Source organism: Amphibalanus amphitrite, unplaced genomic scaffold (assembly GCF_019059575.1).
Source record: "Amphibalanus amphitrite isolate SeventyFive unplaced genomic scaffold, NRLGWU_Aamphi_draft 000561F_arrow, whole genome shotgun sequence".
Classification (NCBI taxonomy): domain Eukaryota; kingdom Metazoa; phylum Arthropoda; class Thecostraca; order Balanomorpha; family Balanidae; genus Amphibalanus; species Amphibalanus amphitrite.
In genome coordinates this window covers 209,752-226,693 of record NW_024882055.1, presented here as the reverse complement: position 1 = coordinate 226,693, position 16,942 = coordinate 209,752, and the positions used below count along the sequence as shown (strand labels likewise).

Here is a 16,942-nt window from a genome sequence, read left to right as displayed (position 1 = left end):
TGCCACTACCTCTCTGGTAGCGTCACCTTCTAAAGGTGCAGTGCTGCCATCCAGCGGCCAACGACTGGAGTCGGCTGGAGGTGTGTGGGATCCGATAGAAACGCTGCAGTTGCGCCCATAAACATGGCTTGGCAGTGGCACGTTGGTTACTTAGCAGAGCTGTGTCTGAGGCCAAAACTGCAACGATTTATTTGCTTTCAAACTTCTTCAAAGAGTTTGAAAGAGTCCAACCCTTTCCCTTTCTGGCCGAGGGGGTGCGGTTGCGACCCCTGACGACGTTTTTTTTTCTCGCGATTTCTCGGAAAGCGCTGGCCATACAGGGTTGAAAAGTGACACGCACCTCACCTTTGATCCAAGCCAGCTCTTGTGGCACCAACCACATGTTCTGATCAAGTCTGGTCAGTGGTCAATGACCTATGACGTCATAAGTGAGCATACCTTGGGTCTTAAAATGTGTAATACCTACCCTTAGTGCCACAGGAGCTTTCACATTGAGATGAAGCTTATAGGACTTGGTGAATTTCTGAGGCCTGACAACTTGTGCCTACCTATATCTCGGGTTTCCCTAAATGGTGGCAAAATGACCATCAAAACATAAAAAAACAGTTTCCGAAACCGTTTTTTGTTTGCGTCAAACATGATCTTCCTACGACTCTCTCAAGCATATGGGATCGTGATTTCATACACGTCTTGCAAGGTCCGATGTTGAACTTTTGTATCGTTGACCTTGCAGGTCATGAACGTTTTTCGTCAATTGCTTCCGATCAGACTGAGCTGGCGAGTCGAAAAAACATCGATAAACTCAAGAAGACATGTCGAATCGAATATGGAAGAGAGAGAGAGAGGGAGAGAGAGAGAGAGAGAGAGAGAGAGAGAGAGAGAGAGAGAGAGAGAGAGAGAGAGAGAGAGAGAGAGAGAGAGAGAGAGAGGAGTCGTTGTTTAAGTTTTGGCTAAGCGAATCTCTCCCTCCTCTCCCTCTTCCTCTCCCCCTCTCTCTCTCTCTCTCTCTCTCTCTCTCTCTCTCTCTCTCTCTCTCTCTCTCTCTCTCTCGTCGATCTCGAAGTGGTAGCTAGATATCAGCTTGCGGTGACAGAATCTTTGCTTAATGTGCTTGTTTGCAGGGTAAATGGGAAAACAAGGCTAGGGACTAGAGGGACTAGGCAGCACCACGTTTCAAAAGTCGGAAGGTGTGCGAAAGTTTTCATTAGACACTAAGCATTCATCTACACGCCGACAGAAACTGCTAACCAGCACATACCAAAGCCTGGTTATTGATAGTAGGTCTCATAAGTCATAGTGAATAAAGATACTGTTTGTCTCTTAAATACAGTACGTTAAAAGATTTACATTTCTTCGCTCGTAAAATAAATGTTTATGGTTATCGTTTTAAATAACTTTTATATCTTTAAAAAATAGGTATTCATGAATTCCTGGTCATTCGAGTTCTTTTTTGCCGATGCATTTATTCACCAGATGTTTACGAGCAACACCATGGTTGTCGTTTTTTTCTGGATTTGAGTCATGGATTCGAGTTTCGACTGCATATCCAGTTTGGAGTTCATTGGGTCCTCCAGGACCCGGCTGGACTAAACACTCCGTTGGACCCCGGACCCAGGGTGAACGCTGCCTAACAGAGCTGGCACCTCCAGCCCAGGCCGGGTATATGTTCTCGGCACCGGCGACTGCGGCCGTCCGTGCACTGGAGCAGCCCCGGGGCCGTCTGTCCCGCTCTCCCTCTCTCTAATGGCCGCGCCCGGCGCAGGGGCACAAAAAGCACTATCTCGAGCCGGCCGGCCGGGCGAAGGCTGGGTCAAAGGTGCTCGTCGGCAGCTCTTCTGGCCTCGTTTCGTCAGAGCCGAGTGCCGTTTACCGGACGGTGGCTGCTGCCGACTGGGGGGGGGGGGGGGTGACGTAACGGCGAGGTCGAGCCCCGACCCGCACCCCGGGGCACTGCGGCGGAGGGCGCAGCGAGAGGTGCCCATATAAACAGACACGGCACAACAGCCCGCCACCAGACGCCGCCAGTCCACAGTCATGAAGGTAGGACGCCGCGCCGAGAGAGGTCCGATGCGATACAGACCACTTCTGGTGTTCAGTATTCGTGATACCACCCTCCTGTGTCTGAGTTCGAGTGACTCCCAGTGCCTCTCAGTGCCTCCCAGGGACTCTCTGTGACTCTCAAGGCCTCCCAGAGCCTCCCAGGGACCTCCAATGACCCCCAGTGACTCAGTGACTCCCAGTGCCTTCAAATGCCTCCCATTGACTCCCAGTGACTCCCAGTGACTCCGAATGACTCACAGTGACGCCCGGTGACTAGTGCTGACGTCCCTCTCCCTCTCTCGCCAGGTGTTTGTCGTCGCTACTCTGCTGGCCGTTGTGGCTGCCGATAATCCGGCCCCGGCCCCGAGCTACCCGGCTCCGGCTCCCAAATACCCGGCTCCGGCTCCCAAATACCCGGCTCCGGCTCCCAAATACCCGGCTCCGGCCCCCAAATACCCGGCTCCCAAGTATGCGCCCGCCAAGCCCGAAGTCGACTACCCTCCGGTAAGTTTCGTAGCTTTTATGTATGCTGAAGCGAAACTCTTTGTTGCCATCCAACATCTCGTGAATATTTATCGTATTTAAGCATTTATCGTATGGAAGTATTTATCCTATGCCGTATACTATTAAGGATTATTTGCCAGTGCGTTGATTCTCATTTTGATAAGTGACTTTTTTTAAAGATATCTCTTTACGGCCGGCTGCGCTTCGGCCAAAGCAAAAAGAGCATTTCAGTGTAACAATACGAGCAGTCAATAAGTTGTGCCGAACCAGCCGCTTCCCATCTTGTGACTTTTCTGTCCCTTTATCCAGCAAGCCCAGTCCTGCGCCTCTATTCCCTTTCGTGTCTCCGTGCATGTGTCTCTGTCCGTCTCTGACAGCCTTGTCTCGTGTCTCGGCAGGTGCCTCCCAAGTACACCTACGGCTACGAGGTACAGGATCAGTACACGGGAGCCGACTTTGGTCAGCAGGAGCAGCGGGACGGCTACCTGACCCAGGGCAGCTACCGCGTGGCTCTGCCCGACGGCCGCATCCAGACCGTCACCTACCAGTCGGAGGGTGACGCCGGCTTCGTGGCCGACGTCCAGTACGAGGGCGAGGCCCAGTACCCCGCCTACGAACCCAAGTACCCCGCCCCGGCTCCCAAATACCCTGCCCCGGTCCCGAAATACCCCGCCCCGGCCCCCAAATATCCGGCGCCCGAGCCCAAGTATCCGGCGCCCGAGCCCAAGTACCCCTCTAACTAAGGCGCCTTTCGTTCCCTTACAAGTTACGTGATTCCCTATCCTTGGTGCTGACATGTTTATGTGTTTGTGTGTTTGCTTGTACCTGGATGCATGCGAAGGAGATTGAAAGAGAGTGAGTGAGGAGAGAGTTGCATGCATCTCCTTGTAAGTGAAAGTGCAAGGTTACGATGTAACCGCCACGCCTTTGACTACCACCGATCGTGATTTGTCTGTTGGTATTTATATATTGTGTTCTGTGCCAATACATACATTGTTGTAAGCTATAACTGTGATGTGGGTCGATATGAAAAGAAATGGAGCACTTGGATTATGAATGCACGATAAAACTTTGCATAGCCTGTCCCAATGGAAGTTTTATTGCGATTAATCTTGTCTGGGTAAATCGCATCTAATTTTACTTTTTTTTTACAAGACGAGAAAATTTATTGCGACTGATTTGCTTTTCGAGGCAAATCAAAAATGCGAAAAGCATACCTTATGCATCATTAAATGTACCCGAGCAAGGAATTGCCATGCTAATCAAAGTGGTGTGCAGTGAAAGGGGCAACTTGACTTTGACACAAAGCATTGATTGCAAAATACTTTTAAGTTTGAGGTTACTGTACACGTGAAACACTTACCATAAGTAAAGTGTTAAAGTTCTTGGACGTTTATTCTTCTGTCATGCTTTAGTGCATCTATTGCAAGGTTCGAAAACCCTTCCCTATTTAATTACGATTTACACGTACGATCCCATTGCTACAGAACAATGAATAGGTATGCATAACACGGCAGCGAGTAAGCTCCCCGACGTATGTATGTAGTATGTCATTGGTCTCATTTTGTGTTCAAGTCACATCGGCTGCTATATTGATATTCTGTCAGGACTTTGGGGCAAATGCCCTACAATGCAGTGACTCAAACTTCCTGGCTATTTTAGCCAATGATTCACAAACCTGTTACACTGGCAAATGGGATGGGGAATAACTTGTCAGAGAAGCTCAGAAAGCGTGTGGTTCTGTGTCTTATCTGACTCCGAGGCAACATGAAAATGAGAGGAACACGGAATAGATGGCATATGGCCAAATAGCTGCCCAACTCATGGACCTCGGTATACAGAGATCTATGACTCATCATACATCGAGTGCATAACCTCTTGAAGAGAAGTAACGATTCGGACGCTCGATTCGGAAGTGGCTATAAGAATATCCATTTGATATAGGCCTGTTTCACTAACAAATAAAGTGTGTAATTACAAAGAAAAAACTTGAGTTTAAAAGAAATAATTACCAACATTTGAAATTTGGATTTCACGAAACCTTCGGGAATGAATTTTGAGTTTAAAATTTACCAACTTTTTTACAAGAAAAAAGTTTGTAAGAAACATCGAAATCGCAAACTTTCTGTTTCACGAAGACCAAAAACTTGAAAGAAAACGTTGTACTTACAAACCCGAAATTCCAGTGGCCCTTACGTTTGGAATTTTATTACTTTTTGTGCAATGATGCAAAGCAATCAACTATTTAAAACAAATATGATATGCTGAGTCATTATATCCTCTTTTTCACTTAGCACATTCCCTACGAACCAGCTACGAGCAATAAATAAATATCGTCATGTTTTGTCATTCGCGCGCCATAATTGCATTCAACAGTCTTCTGCTGTCAAATGTTTTACGTGTTATTTTCTTTCAATAATAAGATATTGTGAACTATCATTTATACCACTCAGAAACGGCATCATTATTTTTAATTTATTCCTGCAATTTCTGACATGAAAACTAGACATAGTTGGATAAAAAGAAGCAATATCTGTAACATGTTAAAGTTCTTGATTAAAAACAATTTTACTGTTTACAAGTTTATTTACCAACTCTTTTTATCGGAGGTGCCGCTGGTGATGAAGTTTAGTGAAATCGGAGCCCTGTTCGGGTCCGCGCAAAATATTTTGCTGAGTGTGAAGTCACACATGTGATGATGTCAGCCACTGGCTCCGCCCACTCTCCGCCGGGCCGCCAGAGCCGAGGGCCGCGGCGGCCGCGGCAGCCATTATTCGACGCGTGACGAACCGTGGCGCGGATGTACTGGTGGTTTTCGTTCAAAAACTGAATAAAATGCGTTCAAATGTGGTTAATAGCAATGTGCCACTGAAAAAAGTGATAATGATACCCAAAAACAGCATTCAAACCGCTTACAATAAGAAATATAGGACGGTAAACTTTAATTCGCGCCACTTTCGCCTCCTGCAGCTCCTATTTTCTTGTTGCGCAAAACTGAAAGATTTTGCGCGTGCCGACGTCACACATGTGACGTCATACCCCGAAGGGCGGAGCCTGGCACCCGAGAGACCCCTACTGCGCATGCGTGGTGCAAAATTTTGCAGTAGGATGCGCTGCCCGAACAGGGCTCCGATTTTACATAGTTTGCAAAAATACTTATGAATTGTAAAGTTCAAACACTTGTAATCGCAAGTTTTTAGTGAAACAGGCCCAAAGACAGGTTCACCAGAGACCATATTTTCTAATATAATTTTACTCGTTCGCGACAAACCAATTTTTCGTGAAACCTAAAATTCAATTTTGTTGTGCTTTTCGCTAATTTGATGTCTATGACGCATACCTACACATATTGAAATAGGTAAGTGAGAAGCAACTAAATGATTGAATAGGTTTGCAATGTTCTATAAATATCAAATTGTATTAATATCAAAGATATTTATTACAGTTTGATACAATTAATCAACCCTAGCGGAGTATATGTATCATATCAAATTAAATATGTATAAATAAATATAAATATAAATATTAAATCGGCTAGTATCAAAGATACTCACTACAATTCAATACAAATAAACAACCCAGCGGACAAAGGGCAATATGTAGCTGGAATATACAGCAACATTTCTTAAAATTCATCTTGCTTTAAATGCACGTATTTTGAGATTCACTAGCATATTTTTAATTTTGTTATTCACTACAAATGCACCCTGTCCAGCTAGCCCACAGTGACCACACGCACATGTAACACTCTGTCCATGGCACTACGCGGCGCTCCAGTACGCGTAAACACGTAAATCGTCCGAGTAAAAGTAAAAGTATCGCCACCGTCCCTCTAACGCCACCGCGCGGGCCGGCGCTCGCTGTCCACTCGTACCCGCCGGGCATATGGCTCCTTTTCCGACGGTTACTCATAGACTCCTGTTACAATGGTAGGGCAATCTCGATTACAATGTCCTGGCAGGCTGGAAGCGACACAGCTCTGTCCATGACCAGGGGAGATGTTGAAACTCGCCGCGGTGGGCCTCGCGCCGGTCAGCGGCCGGGCGCGGTCACCGCTCATTGTTTCAGCGGTACAGGGCAGTCCACCACCAGCCATCTGCTCGAGCGGTGTGCCTTCATTTGTACCGCGGCCGCCGCCAACACCGTCGCTTTCGCTCTCAATTGGAGAAGTAGGCTTATAAGCGACATGGTGCGAGGATTACTTACAGAAGTGAGTGGAGTCGGGCAGTGAGAGGTGGTGGGATCACAAGTGTTGTGGCGGAAACATATTTTGTTTAGCTTGGACCAAGAGGAGGTGCACTGCAGATATGAATATTTCCATTCAGGTGAGTTTTTGACAGATGACTGAAATGTTCGAGCTCGATCCCGTGAAATAGTTAACATATTCAAATCACAAGCAACTGGCTAGTGCTCTAGCGACTAACCGTCCTATGTAGGCTGCTTTTAATTGCCAGCTCCTCCTATGTAAAATCTGTTTACCATTGATAGCTTTTTGAAGCTTACCACGCAGGTCACATGTGCTGCCTTCCATCATGCGGATTCGTGCTCCAACTGCTCCACTGCTCTGACAGACATAATAGTCATGTGCTGGCTTATTTAATAAGCCGAGCGGGCCGTGAGCGTCAGTTCACCTTTCCCGGCGCTGTTCTCAGATGTGTCAGCTGTTGGCCCTGTGCCTGGCGATGACAGCTGTCGAGGGAATGAGAGTTCGAGTCCGCGGACGGCGACCTCGGCCCTTCATCAGACACGGTGAGACAGGGACGAGATTGAATTAGTCCTCTCCAAACTTAGTTATTCAAGTAAGTAACTGAAAATGCAAGGCGGAGAGCGGATAGCCGAAGCAGTGCGCAATTTATCCATAAATAATTTCAAATGCCAATACATTATCATAAATTGTAAGCATGCAAGAATAAAGCAAATTATCAGATAACATTTTTAAATGAAACGCCAAGTTTTTGTTTGAATAAAGAAGTTGCTCTAACGAACCGGAATAGTATAGTTTTAGACGCCACCCTGCCCACCATTATAATATATATTAGCCGTTTTCACGACGGGCTATCCGGCGAATGCACCTGATTTGACCAAATCTGCACCTAATCTGTACCAGATGTGCACCAAATGTGTACCAAATGGCCGTCGTAAAAACGGCTATTCTCGTCACATTGCGTGGAAGCAATAGCCCATCAGTAGCCCGGCGTGTGTGGTTTCAAATTGTTCGACTGATAATTGTTCCGTGTATCGCGTACAGAGCTACTCGAAATAATCGCTTAATTGTTCACCGTAGCTGCTCCGGGCCACCATCATAACGGTAAAGCTCGTGCTGGAGTATGTAGTGACGCAATTACCAAACGCATAAAACTCAGACCGCTAGGCGCTATATGGTAAACTGAGATCCACCACGTGGTATGAAGAAGACAAAGATAGGTGCAGGCGTCAAGCTCTGGGGCCTAAAAAGTGTATCGGATGCCAGATTAGATCTTTGTCCAATGTAGGTAAGTATTGTTCTCTGTGGTACAGCAGGCCTTATTTGACGGATCGTTCAATTAAGCAGGCTCACCCCTTTACACAGTAAAGTAATATTGGATTCGCCTTGCCACATATACTTGCCGCTTCCTCGCATTACAGTCTTGCTCCACCCTCTGACAACCGTTCTCGGTTCAGACCCCTCTCAAGCCGTTCTCTCGATTCTGATTTGCCCCGACGTCTGACGGCACGCCCCTTTGACAGGCCGTCCCCGTCGACCGGTTCCCGTGTTCCTGGCGGTGCCCGGCGGACAGGCGGTTCCCGTGTTCCCGCTGGGAGGTCAGCCTCAGGTCCAGCCGACGGAGGCAGCTGTGGCCGTCACGGAGCCCCAGTCGCCGGCGCCACTGTCCCTGTCACCGGCCCACCCCCAGCCGCCGCAGCCCAGCCCCTCTGAGGTGACCAGCACGGCCCCCACCGAGCCGGCCCTGCCGCGGCCGGCCGCCCCCGCTGCCTTCGACAACTTCGACGAGGACTTTTTTGACGAGTCGGGTCCGTTCGGTGGATCGCTGCCGCCGTTCCCCGACATTTCGGCCATCTTTAGCGACGTCGCTACAGGCAGGAGTGACCCGACGTCCTCGAGTTCGGCTGAGGGGGGCGCGGCGCCGCTGACCCAGGAGAATGTCCTCCGCAGACTGGACTCTGACTGGCAGGGTGCTGAGGACGACTCCAGCTGACCTGTGCCGAAATCGCAGGAGTATGCCGATCTCTACTTCCGCGCTAGTAAGTAACCACTTGTGTGGCATCTTGGCTTATTTTGGTAATAATATTTGCTGGAGATGACGGTTTTAGCTTTTTTTCTAAGGGGGATCAGTTGAGTAAAATATTGACTAAGAACTGCCAAGGTTTCACGTTCATTCGCTAATGCTATTTTTTTTCGATCATTAGCATTGAGCATTAAGCAATCAAATGAGGAATAAAAAAGATGCATGCAGCACGGATTGGTTTTGATAGGTTTAAAGATGTATGAGTAATGAACAAAACCAATACGAGCGATAGTCATTGATTACCTGCACTTTTGTTCGTCAGGTTCTCCAAAGTTCTAGTCACCAGGAAGCAGAGCGAGCTTCCTGCACGAGCCACGCACATTCGCAAGAACGGAGGATCGCAATGTTCGCGAAACAGCGTTCTAGCTCAATTGATCATGCCAAAGCGTTTAGAAGTCGTGGTTGAATTTGTTGTTAAAGCAATTTGTTGTTATGAGTCTCGCCGATATTTCGAACATCCTTGCGTGTTGTATTTGTAGAGATAATTAGGTGGTAGAGCATTATATTTATGTTGAGTAGCTGAAAACATATAGTTAAGCATAGGTTAGAGGACATGCGAGCACCTTGTTATATTTAGTAGCGATTTGTTGACTGAATATGGGTGTGCCGTATCGTAGTTGCATTGTAAAATGCTGTTTTGATTTTCTCTTTTATTCATGACAGTGTATAAATGATAGATAGGTACATATGAAATAAAGTGAGTGAATATTTGTATCGCCATCCCGTTATTAGAAAAGATAATATGCCGCTTTAAATTCGAGGCTCGAGCATTCACTGGCAAGGGTTGGGTGCAGTGGTAAACACGAGTCAAAATGCAGAATAGTGTTCAGTCAATCATGTCATTATTTTACTTTTACTTTTTGATTCCAACGCATAAGAGCAATCGAACACCTTCTATTCTTAGGTGATCTCTAAGCCCAAATCACTTTCTCTCCAGATTTGCCACAGAACTGAAAGTAATTACACCACAGAAAGCAAAATACATCAAACAGAGTATAATAATTTAGCCCAGCTGCACCTGCGGCACCTGCCGTGTTCAGCCCCCTCCCCCAAACCTCCCACCCATCACCGCCGCTGAGTTTCTCACGAAGATGACACAGCACCACCCGTGAGGAGCCACTTCCCCACCCGCAGCCCGCAGCTGTGTCGAAATGGTGGTCCTTGACCGTCGGCTGCGCCCGGCGTAGAGCATCCTCCACTGCCTGTTTACCGTCACGCGCCGTCTAATTGACGCCTGCCTCGGCGGCTATTGCCTCGAATCGCTCCATGTTGTTGCTTGACGACCAATATTGCCGGTTCTGGGTTAAAGAAGGCGCTCAAAGTGCGTGGACTCCGTTATCGAATGGGTCGTTATTTTGGGTAATGGTCTGTTGTGACGTAAATATGGCGACCGAATGTCGTCACAGATGATTGTGGAGATTACTGCGGTAGCGATACTTTCTTAACCCGCGCCCCAGTGTCAGTCTGGATTTTCCACGACCTGGTGTGGGGGTGTTTGAACACCCCCCCTTCTAACTCGGCTCCTGGACTACGTAGCGACACGCGGTAAGCGGCAATCGAAAGAACGTCCAAAATAAGGACGAAAACACTTCAGTCATTTTTTGGGTCAGGTCAAAGGTCAGGTCACCAGAGGTCACCAAAGGTAAAATGTTGACTATTTCAACATTTTGGAAACTGCCAACGGCTATCTCGGGAACCGATAGAGCTACAGCGCCGCGGAAAAGCGCATTCGATAGCCCTTTTACAGACCTTTCTGAATAATGCTCTCAGATTTGACCTCAGGTCAACGGTTTAGCCTTCAGAGGGCAAAAACTCCAAAAATAGCCGTTTTTACGAAAATCGGTTTTTCGGCGATAACTTTTGACTCAAAAGAGCCATGACATTACTTTTGCCACATCGTGTTCCTCTCGTCGAGACGCGTCGAATGAACTATAAGTTGACCTTGAACGGTTAACTTGAAAATTTGACCTCAGGTCAAGGTCATGACCTGACCGGAAAAGGTCATGTTGCAAATCAGTCGATCCGCAACGTCGAGCCGAACACATCTAAGGCGTTTTCAGCGCTCTACGCTCTAGCACGCCTCTATCAAAAGTTATTAGCGAAAAACTGTTAGCGATTCTGTTCGTGACCTGAGATGACCTCGGGGACATAACGAGGGGTCACAGTTGCCATTTTCCGGTTCAGTGTGTCAATTTTACCTACATCTCGATGTTTGAGAGTGTCTAGAATAGCGTTCGTGCAAAACAGACGGTTTTCAATTTTCTCCCATTGACTTAAAATGGAGAGGCCGCAAAATTGACCTGACCTTAGGTCACCGATATCAAAATTCCGAGATATACATTTTATAGATGCTGTTACCCTCATCAATCGCTGAAAGTTTCAAAGTGATCGGTCACTCGGTGTAGCTATGGCAGACATTGAAGCTTTTCATGAGGTGAGGTCACTTCAAGTGACCTGGTGACCTGACCTTGAATGACCTTGGTCTGAAATTTTCACAACATGTGTAGAATTGATGTGTGATAAGGTGTACCAATAACGGCGGCGCTCCACGCCGCCGTTTTTGAGATATCTGCGAAAAACCGCAGGGGGGGGGGGGTGTTCAAACACCCCCACACTTGGGCGCGGGTTAATCAAGGTCCAACGACGAACGATGACGATATCTCAGGCAGTGAAGCGACTTTTTAGGGACTCACGAAGCGACTGGGGACGTTCAGAGGAAGGTGTAACGATAAAACGGGACATGAGCCGTTATAGGGCAATGAATTACGCCATGAAGGCTGAAGCACAGCTCTGCATAGCATCAAGCATCAGTAACTAAACACTTGAGTGTCCAAACAATGTTACCTTCTAAATAGTAAATACCAACGCAAGATAAAGCTGTCAAAAACTGCATATTATTTTAGAGATTCTGAAAGCTCGACAGAATATTGATTCACGAACTGACGTGAACCCTCAAAACACCCATCCGTAAACTACAAAACATGTTCCGCACAACAAACATAATCCAAATGCGACTCACACAAAACAGACCGTTAATTTCACGCTCTGAAGCTCTTCAAGAATGCCAATACTACTGGCCCACTGTGCCGCCCCTCACACCGTCCACCGCCCACTACCGCGCCGGCGGGCGGTGGTCCGCCACCAATCCCCGGCGTATGAATGTAGCGGGCGGTGTTAGTGTGCTGTGCGCGCGATGAGGTCTCCGTGCCGTCCTCGGCCGCTGCTGGCCGGCCAGGTCAGTCGCCCTTCAGCAGTGCGGAACCGGACAACGGTGTGCGGCCGAGCACCAGTCACGGCGGAGGGAGCCGAGCCGGGCTGGATGGTGGGCTCAGTGGTGCACTAGACACGGTACTCGACGCGGTACACGACGCCCACTCTGCCGGCTACACCTCCGTCAGTCTGTCTGCCGTCAGTCAGCGAGCTCATCGTGCGTCAGTGCATCAGTGTGTCAGTGCGTCAGTGCATCGTTGCGCTAATCTGCGGATAGTCCACAGCTATTGTAGTGTCTTCAGTCGAACAATTTGTGAGACGTCAGCCACGTACACTGTTGTGGAAGTTTTATCGGAAGCGGGCGAAACGGACGGCCTCGAGTCCACTCATCGTGAACTCTAGCAGCCGCAAGGCCTCGACATTTTCAGAAAATGTGAAAAACTCAAAGAGCTATGCTTATTACTTGCAGAACAGTACTCAGCACCCGAATGTGGTCGTAAAGGGCTCGGCGATTATTGGCGACAGAGTGACACTCTGGACTGTGGCGGTAGGGACTGTGACGCGGGACTGCGGGACTAGCAGATAGGCAGTGACGATATCTATATAATGGCGACAGAGTTGTGATGTGTGGTGCAATCGGTGGCTAGTTGTGGCCAGGGGAGTGACCACTACCGAAATGACTGTGGGTGTTTGAGGTTCACAGTGACAGGAAAGAGTGACAGGAGACAGTGATCAGATTGCTGATGTGACAGCCTATATGTGAGTGTGACAGTGTTGAGAGCAGACTGTGAACTTGGGTACCATAGGCACTGGTGTAAGAGCGGACAGGGAAAACTGCGGTGCCTCTTATACACGCATTTCTTCAACATGCATATCATCGGGATCGGAGTGATTGTTCTTCTTTGCAGCAGCTTCCCAGTGGTGAGTTTACCGAAACTACATATGCTATTAATTGGGCAAGTGGGGTTTCATATTCTTGCGTTCAATCAATGCACTCGTATGTGTAAAAGTTAAGGATAAGCAACCGATAGCCAGCAATTCTTACATCTGAAACAAACTAAATTAGACCGTGAATATATGTTCCTGGAAAACGTTTAAACACACATATTTCTCACAGCACGTTTAGATTCAATCCCTGGAAACTTGCAGCAGCCCGACTGAACCGAAATTATTCCACCTCCTTATCCCATGTGTGAGATAAATCCCTCTCTCCTTTCCCATGTGTGAGATATTCCTCTCCCGTCCCACGTGTGAGACTCCCCCGTCTCTTCCTCAGGTGGAGGCAGCCGGTAAGCTTCAGGTGCGTCTGGTCAGCTTCAGTAACCCCGAGTCGCGCGCGCTGGGCGGCGCCTGCTGCCAGCCCACGGCGCGTGCAGAGCAGTCCTCCTGCAGTGGCGAGTGCAGCACCTTCTTCAGAGTCTGTGCGTCGACCGGCAGCGGTGGCGGCGACAGCGGTGGGTTTGAAGTGAATGGCAGGAGGGTGCGATCACCTGGAATTAAGCTCACTCGACTGCCCTCCCGACGGTTCAACAGGACCAGACTTCATCCCATCGTGCCACCGCCAGAAGTGTTGTCTCATTGGCTGGAAGAACATGTTGAGAGTTCCTCCACTAGCAAACTGGATGAGGATCTTCCAGATAGAGAGCAGGAACCAGAGGAACAGAATGTGAGAGAGGAGGAAGACGACCAAGAGGAGATAGAAGAGAGAATGGGAACTCAGGAGGACAACGAAGAAAAGGAAGAACGGACAGATAAGGCACCACCTGACGCTGCAGTGCCTGTTGAAGACCGCAGTTATGTCACGACTGATTCACCTACGTTGGAGCGTGAGCTTCCCTCTGCTCCGCCAGCTGCAGCGAAGTCCGAGCACTCTGCAGGCACCTCGTCTAACGGAGAGGTGACTGTTAAAAGCGCCAGCCTACAAATCGTCCAACAGGCCACCCCATTCTCTGTCGTCAGCCCTCCAGCTCGAGATGCTATTCAGAACCGACAGGGAGAGCTGACTCCCACAGAAGACGTCTCCTTGTCCCCGGCCTCTGAGCTGTCCGAGCAGGAGAATGGGTTCATTTCACCACACCGACCCATAATCATCCTCGATAATCCTGGTTCTACCGATGACGTCGAAGCTTTAGCTGACGAGACGCAGCTATCTTCTCGGATGACCGTCTCACATGAGTCAAAATACGATAGCAATCCACAGGACATCGGCTTTCATTTCTTCGAGCACGGGGACTTGGTCCAGCTACAGTTTGCTACTGGTCGGCGATCGGACAAGGCTAGTTTTCACCCGAGTCCACCAGGTGCCGGTAGTGGCGGTAGCAGCACCGGCACTGGCGCTAGTGTCGATGTTGATAGCGTAGGAGGTGGTGGAGAGGCAGGGAAGAAAGAGCATGGGAGTGGAGAAGGCACATGCTGCAATGAGCGACAGAAACGAGAAACCCATGATGTGACTCTCGATGCTGAAGATGATGCTGTAAGTGCTGACGCAGACGCTGAGGTTCTGCCTCAATCCGGTGAGACAGCTCAGCCAAAGAAGCACGGGGACCAGCCCGATACAGACGACAAACACTCCGAGGATACAGCAGGGTGGACCCTGAGCTCTCCGTCCTGGGAGTTCATCGGACCTGAAACTTCCACAGACCTACCATCATCTCCCGACGATACAACTGAACCAGGACCACTGGAGGTGACAGCACCTCCGGTCAGACCAGCAGCACCTCCCGTCAGACCAGCAGCGACTCCCGTCACACCAGCAGCGCCCCCTGTGAGACCAGCAGCTCGTCGAGACCCGCCCAGCAGTCGGTTGGGCCCGGCGCGGCGCGGCGCTCCGGAGCGGCGCTGGCGGCGTCCCCAGCTGCCGTGCTCACTGGGCCTGCTGGTGACTGGTGTGGTGGCCAACAGCAGCCTGGTCAACCAGCACAACCGGGTGCTGGAGATGACGTTCCCCTTCGACGGCGCCTGGCCGGTCAGTGAGGCGGGGAGGGGAGGGGAGGGGGTGTGCGCAGAGGGCTGAGCTGAGGCGGGAAATTATAAGGGAGATAGAGGGAATAAGAGAAAAGGAAGGTAACTACGTTCCGGGAAGGGAGAGCCGCATATGTTATGTCCACACGTCAATGGTGGAACGTATGTGTTGCACACCCTACACCCTACATCTTAAGATTTTCTCAGTTTGTGATTTTGCTGTGAGCTCGCAGTTCATACGTAATGCACAGCTAAAAATATTTGTGCTAGATTTGATTATTCACTTCATCAGTTACTTGCCACTGTACTCAGAAGCAACTGAATTAAACGTTACTCGTCCGTGCGTTCCAGTTTCATTTTGAAGACACTGTTCGGGCCAAACAAGCCGTGACCTGAGCTCAATTGTCGTTTCAGGGTGAGCTCGACCTCACTATTGAGGCGTGGCACGACACCACAGGAAAACTATTCTCTGAACGGCCGACAGCGACCGACAAACCAGGTGAGCCAGACAGTGACATTCTTGATTAGATATGCCATTATTTTTAGCTGGCGAGGCCGTTTTCCAAGTTAGGTACTCTGACCACCCTAACATGCAAAACAGAATCATAATAGGCATGCAATGCTGTCTTCGGGTTTAAACCTAAAGACCACATACCCGCTCCTTGACCTAAACTTTGATCTCACTCTTGAATTAACCCTTGATCTCACCATGAACTCACTACTGACCTGACCGCTGACCTAACCCATGACTGATCTTTCTCCTGACACGTGATATTTCGTCGGCTAATCTGAATTATTTTCGCATCCCACCTCCTCTCCTGTGGCCTAACACCCGATCTGACTCACTGATGTGACTCGTGACCTGCCCAGGCTGCCCCGTTGCAATGACCGCTGAGCTGACCTCTCCACCCTGCCCTGTCGTCAGTGGCGCGGCCTCGGATCATCAGTCGGACGGTGGTGCGCCGCCCGCTGGCCCCGGCTCCCGGCTGGTCCCGTGACAGGGTACGGCAGGGCCACGTGCAGCTCGAGTACGACGTCAGACTGGTGTGTGACCCGGACCCGGCATCACGGGGAGCCGACTGTATGACCGAGGGAACGGTGAGTGAAACGGGGGGAGCCGACTGTATGACCGAGGGAACGATGAGTAAAACGGGGGGAGTCGGCTGTATGACCGAGGGGACGATGAGTGCTAATTGGGAGCGGGGGCCGACTTTGCAATGGGAGTGTGTACAACAAACGCACTCACGATTGGATGACCACTGTTATGCACGGATAATGGTTATGATATGGACGGTGCGCAGGAACGACACAAAAACACATTAAAATTATTGAAAATAAATAAGGATTAATTTAGAATTAGCCTGAACATTGTCATCGAAAGTCACGCAAATAGGCACTTTTTTAAAATAAAAGTATCTTCGTTTAATCACTCTCTATTCAAACGCATTATTCATGTGGGAATTTTTAGCAACCACAAATAATACGCCCCTGCTGGCGTCCAAACCTAAATGCATCCTCATCATGATTCATCTAAATCTGCCGCCGAGAGAGCGGCTGGTCACGGACAGTCTCTGGTCACTCCCCTCCAGTGCGGATGACCCGACTCCTCGGAAAGTCCCGGCGAGCGGCGAAGGTGGGCGGCCGCTGACCGTGCTCGGATGATATCGAGATGGACGGACCGGCAGACACACCTATAGAGAGTCCCCCGACAAGCCGTGACTAGATATTCTGCGCTGATATTCTGCTCCAGGTATGACCCGTGACCGAGTGCCGACAGGGATGGGTAGTTTGTGTGTTTGTGTTTTAAATCACGCAGCATCACGCATGACGCAGGCAATTTTTTTTAATTTTTGTGCTGATCGCAGCTGATTAGCATGACAATAAATTGACGGATGTAATACTTATCCATGGCAAATGTTAATAATTAGCACACTCTGCTT

General features: G+C 49.2%; 3 protein-coding genes across 4 annotated transcripts; all 3 read left to right on the top strand.

Moving 5' to 3' along the window:
- Positions 1-1,463: 1,463 nt before the first annotated feature.
- Positions 1,464-3,546, top strand: LOC122393896 (cuticle protein 7-like). The gene is made up of 3 exons (XM_043390336.1): positions 1,464-2,040; positions 2,347-2,544; positions 2,943-3,546. Exons 1-3 carry the CDS (start codon positions 2,035-2,037, stop codon positions 3,285-3,287), a joined length of 549 nt encoding a protein of 182 aa, XP_043246271.1. The 5' UTR covers positions 1,464-2,034; the 3' UTR covers positions 3,288-3,546.
- A 2,199-nt stretch (positions 3,547-5,745) lies between these two features.
- Positions 5,746-9,586, top strand: LOC122393892 (allergen Asp f 7-like). 2 transcript variants are annotated; one of them, XM_043390332.1, is made up of 5 exons: positions 5,746-5,764; positions 6,753-6,869; positions 7,197-7,293; positions 8,272-8,787; positions 9,094-9,523. In XM_043390332.1, the coding sequence occupies exons 2-4, from the start codon at positions 6,852-6,854 to the stop codon at positions 8,739-8,741; spliced, it is 585 nt and encodes a 194-aa protein (XP_043246267.1). In that variant the 5' UTR covers positions 5,746-5,764; positions 6,753-6,851; the 3' UTR covers positions 8,742-8,787; positions 9,094-9,523. The 2 variants fall into 2 exon arrangements, with proteins under 2 accessions (XP_043246267.1, XP_043246266.1); XM_043390331.1 differs by lacking the exon at positions 5,746-5,764 and having other exon boundaries at positions 6,353-6,869; positions 9,094-9,586.
- A 2,438-nt stretch (positions 9,587-12,024) lies between these two features.
- On the top strand, positions 12,025-16,758 carry LOC122393885. Its single transcript, XM_043390326.1, has 6 exons — positions 12,025-12,066; positions 13,318-13,495; positions 13,892-15,006; positions 15,417-15,501; positions 15,928-16,100; positions 16,753-16,758. Exons 1-6 carry the CDS (start codon positions 12,025-12,027, stop codon positions 16,756-16,758), a joined length of 1,599 nt encoding a protein of 532 aa, XP_043246261.1.
- The last annotated feature ends 184 nt before the right edge of the window (positions 16,759-16,942 follow it).

Excerpts from the sequence above, each read along its gene's own strand:
- LOC122393885 (XM_043390326.1), top strand. The coding sequence starts at position 12,025 with ATGAGGTCTCCGTGCCGTCCTCGGCCGCTGCTGGCCGGCCAG. Across the intron at positions 12,067-13,317 it reads GGCCGCTGCTGGCCGGCCAG|GTGGAGGCAGCCGGTAAGCT; the intron begins GTCAGTCGCCCT and ends TCTCTTCCTCAG. Across the intron at positions 13,496-13,891 it reads CAGCGGTGGCGGCGACAGCG|CTGCAGCGAAGTCCGAGCAC; the intron begins GTGGGTTTGAAG and ends CTGCTCCGCCAG.
- LOC122393892 (XM_043390331.1), top strand. Across the intron at positions 7,294-8,271 it reads TCGGCCCTTCATCAGACACG|GCCGTCCCCGTCGACCGGTT; the intron begins GTGAGACAGGGA and ends CCCCTTTGACAG.
- LOC122393896 (XM_043390336.1), top strand. Across the intron at positions 2,545-2,942 it reads CCGAAGTCGACTACCCTCCG|GTGCCTCCCAAGTACACCTA; the intron begins GTAAGTTTCGTA and ends GTGTCTCGGCAG.